At 61.1% G+C, this 4,031-nt stretch overlaps 1 protein-coding gene across 1 annotated transcript in view; it reads right to left on the minus strand.

Annotated features, from left to right (window-relative positions):
• Window positions 1-4,031, minus strand: part of LOC106896299 (mucin-3B-like) — a 16,433-nt gene that overhangs the window by 6,265 nt on the left and 6,137 nt on the right. The window contains exons 5-12 of the mRNA XM_014956133.1: window positions 3,725-3,982; window positions 3,119-3,226; window positions 2,886-3,001; window positions 2,712-2,770; window positions 1,736-1,881; window positions 1,443-1,508; window positions 1,174-1,336; window positions 33-212 (exon numbers count right to left, since the gene is read on the minus strand). Coding sequence (XP_014811619.1) covers window positions 33-212; window positions 1,174-1,336; window positions 1,443-1,508; window positions 1,736-1,881; window positions 2,712-2,770; window positions 2,886-3,001; window positions 3,119-3,226; window positions 3,725-3,982 — 1,096 coding nt within the window. The remainder of the gene's footprint in view (window positions 1-32; window positions 213-1,173; window positions 1,337-1,442; window positions 1,509-1,735; window positions 1,882-2,711; window positions 2,771-2,885; window positions 3,002-3,118; window positions 3,227-3,724; window positions 3,983-4,031) is intronic.

Raw genomic sequence — 4,031 nt, forward strand, 5'->3', positions numbered from 1 at the left:
ACCCCTCCACCCCCATGGACAACCCCTTCCACCTGCCACCGGTCGATTTCTTCTTCCTTCGGGCCAAGCGGACGGAGAGGACGATGCAGATGACGAGCAGAACCAGGAGGGTCAACCCCAGGCCCAGCCCCACACCCAGCCCCAGCCCCAGTTTGCTGATGTGGGTCTGGCAGAGCTCGCCCGACGTCAGGTACCAAGGCACATCGGGGCAGCTGGGGAGAGTGAGGCATCATGGGTAAGGTCCCTGAGTCCCCCATCCCCCACCCTCAGATCCACCCCCTCCTTGGATCACTCGGGGGATTGGGATCCTCCAAGAGACCCACAGTTGGGTTCCTGGAGCTGGGGGGAACCCAGAAGACCCATCCCCACGTCCACGGGTTGGAATTGAAGTTTGGGGGTTGTGGTCAAGGGGTTCTGGGGGAGGTCCAGGGTTGGGTTGGGAGAGCAAGGGTGGAGTTTGGGGGGGCAGTGGTTGGGTTTGGAGAACAGGGGTTGGGTGTTGGGTTCAAGTTTGGGGCTTGGGGGTCAAGGTTTGGGGTGTTGGGTCAAGGGTTGGGGCTCGGGGTCAAGGTTTTGGGTTGTGGTCAGGGCTTGGAGGTCAAGGGTTGGGGTTCAGGGGTCAAGGGTTGGGGCTTGGGGTCAAAGGTTGGGGTTTGGTGTCAAGGATTGGGATTTGGGGCTCAGGCGTTGGGGTTTGGGGACCAGGGTTGGGGTTTGGGGCTCAAGAGTTGGGATTTGGGGTCCAGGTATGGGGTTGGGGGCTCAAGAGTTGACATTTGGGGACAAAGATTGGGGTCTAGGGACAAGGGTTGGGATTTGGGCTCAAGGATTGGTGTTTGGGGACAAGAGTTGAGATTTGGGGCTAAAGGGTTGGGGTTTTGAGGTCAAGGGTTGGGGTTTGGGGACCAGGGTTGGGATTTGGGGCTCAAGAGTTGACGTTTGGGGACCAGGTTTGGGATTTGGGGTCAAGGGTTGGGATTTGGGGACAAAGACTGGGGTTTGGGGACAAGGTTTGGGGTCAAGATAAGGGTCATCCTCCACTTTAGGACCAGAATCGTGTCCACAGCCCCCATTGGGGGGTGGAGATTTGGACCCGCCACGTCCCGGGTCCAGGCTGGGTGGGGTGGTGGAGATTGGAATTCTGGGTAAAGGAGGAACTCGGGGTCCACTCACAAGCAACGGGGTCCTTCCAAGGTCAACCGGCAGAGCCCGTCGCCGCAGTCCATGGAGCCGGGGACGTTGAGGGTGCAGTTGGTGACGCAGAGGAGGCCGGTGGGGGTGCGGTGGGGGTAGTAGAAGCGGCTGAAGTTGGCCGGCGCGTGTTTCCTGCACAGCTCTTGGAGGAGAAGACAAGCCACCGGTCAAGGAAGCAAGCCCTGAACCCTTCCCCCCTCCACCAACCCCATCCCCACCTCACCCCCGTGTTGGTTGCCCCCCAAAACCTGTGTCGTTGAGCACTGGCAGCTCGGCCCGGAGAGATCTGGAGGACGTGGTGAAGCAGAGACCTTCTGGGAGAGGGAAGAGTGGGGAGAGGTCACGGGAAGCCACCAGAGATGTGGGGAGAGGTCAGAGGCCACCAGAGATGTGGGGAACCACCAGAGATATGGGGAGAGGTCATGGGAGGCCACCAGAGATGAGGGGAGGTGTCACCGGAGGCCACCCAAGATGTAGGGAGAGGTCAGAGGAGACCACCAGAGATGTGAGGACCAACCCCCTGAGGGATGGTGGGACCTACCTGTGGAGTGGGTGCAGTTGTGGGGCTGAGGTGCAGAGTTGGCGGCCTCCAGCAGCTCCCGGCCTCGGCGGTAGAGGTTGGTGGTGGGTTTGGCTCCAGGTGGGGGGTGCAGCATGACTTTGTAGTTGACCACCACGCTGCCTCTTCTGTGGGGCAGCGAGAGGGTCAACATGGGGCACCGGGTTCCTCATCTCATCCCACCCCATCCCATTCCCATCCTAGGGGTTCCTCATCCCATCCCATGGGTCCCTCACCCATCCCATCCCATCTGATCGGATCTTCTCCCATCCCCATCCCACCCCACCCCATCTCCACTCCATCCTTGAGCGTTCCTCACCCATTTCAAGGGTTCCTTTCCTATCCCATCCCATCCCAACCCAGGGGTTCCTCACCCATCCCGTCCCAAATGTTCCTCATCCCATCCCAGATGTTCCTTATCCCATCCCACCCCATTCCAACCCCCCATCCTAGGGGTTCCTCATCCACCCCATGGGTTCCTCACCCATCCCATCCCATCCCATCCCATCCCAATGTTCCTCATCCCATCCCAGATGTTCCTTATCCCATCCCACCCCATTCCATTTCCATCCTAGGGGTTCCTCATCCCATCCCAGGGGTTCCTCACCCATCCTGCCCCGTCCCAAATGTTCCTCATCCCATCCCAGATGTTCCTTATCCCATCCCACCCCATTCCAACCCCCCATCCTAGGGGTTCCTCATCCACCCCATGGGTTCCTCACCCATCCCATCCCATCCCAGGTGTTCTTCATCCCATCCCCATCCCATCTGATGGGTTCTTCTCCCATCCCCATCCCACCCCATCTCCACTCCATCCTAGAGTGTTCCTCACCAAGAGTTCCTTTCCTATCCCATTCCAGATGTTCCTCACCCATCCCATTCCATTCCAGGGGTTCCTCACCCATCCCATCCCAGATGTTCCTCACCCCATCCTACCCCACCCCATCCCCACACTCACGTCAGGGCCAGGACCCGGGTTCCACGGTAGCCGGAGACGTTGTGGTAGACCCGGTCCATCTGGAGACAGAGGGACACGTGTCACCCAGTAGGGGTTGGGTTGGGATGGTCCTTTTGGGGGGTGGTCCTGGTGACCCCCCCCAACCCCCCAGGTGACACGATGGGGGAGACTCACCGTCCGGCTGAACTCATCCACGAAGCTGCGGTAGGTGGGGGACGAGGTGTCCCTCATGTCCTCGGAGAAGTTCCGGTTGGTGACACGCGCCAACATCAAGAAGGAGGGGCCCAACTCTTGGTGAAAAAGGGTGGGGGTGGGGGGTAGGATGCCCGTCAGATGGGGACATCCCATGGGGTGTCCCCCTCCTCCTGGGGGACAAGGTGGGGTGACACCCCTCCCACCACCTTTACCTGCCGTGATGTTGATGGTGGTCGCCCCAAACTGGCAACGGGCTCCGTCCACGTTGGGGGGGCAGAGACAGAACGTCCCCGTCCAGCGACCCCCATTCTGGCAGGGATCTGGGAGGAGAGGACTCATGGGGACCTCCTCATTGTCCCCACCCCCAGTTTCCCCCCTCCCAGATCCATCCAGTTGGGTCCACCATGACTCCAACCCCCAATTTTTTTGGGGGGAGAAATGGAGGGGAAGAAAAATGGCACCTGGTCCCAACAAGCACCTCCTTGGTGTGTCCTCCTTGGGTGGGGACCAACCAGCGGGGCTGTAGCCCCTTTGGGTGGGGGTGGCCATGAAGGTGGTCCTCTCCCAGAAGGGGCTGGAGGTGAGGGTGGGGGTGGGGGAAAGGGTGGTCTTTGAGCACCCAATGCCAAGGAAGAGCCACCAACCTGCAGTGGTTGGAGGGGTGGTGGTTGTGGTTGTGGTGGTGGTGGTGGTGGTTCTCCTGGTGGTCCTCGATGTGGGTCTACTCCTTGGTGGAGCCCTACTGGTCGTAGGGTGATGGGACGACTTCGTGGTGACCCTTCCAGAGGTGGGGACAGCCGCGCTGTGGTGCTCCTCACACCGTGGACCGTAAAAGCCAGGGGGGCAGTAGCACTCGGTCCCTACGGCCGTGCCACCGTTCCGACAGGCCGTGACGTCATCAGGGGTGTCACAACGGGGTCCCGACCTCCCGGGGGGGCAGATGCAGAGGTTGCCCACGGCCGTGCTGCCACCGGCGCATCGGTCGTTGACGTCCACCTTCTCGCAGGTGGGGCCGGAGTAGCCGGGCGGGCAAAGGCAATGGGTCAAGTTGGCCACCCCACCGTTGTGGCAGACGACTGGAAGAGAGATGGGGGGCAGAAGAAGGTGGGGGGGGGGGGGGGGGGG

The sequence above is a fragment of the Calidris pugnax genome, unplaced genomic scaffold (assembly GCF_001431845.1).
Source record: "Calidris pugnax isolate Ruff unplaced genomic scaffold, ASM143184v1 scaffold322, whole genome shotgun sequence".
NCBI lineage: Eukaryota > Metazoa > Chordata > Aves > Charadriiformes > Scolopacidae > Calidris > Calidris pugnax.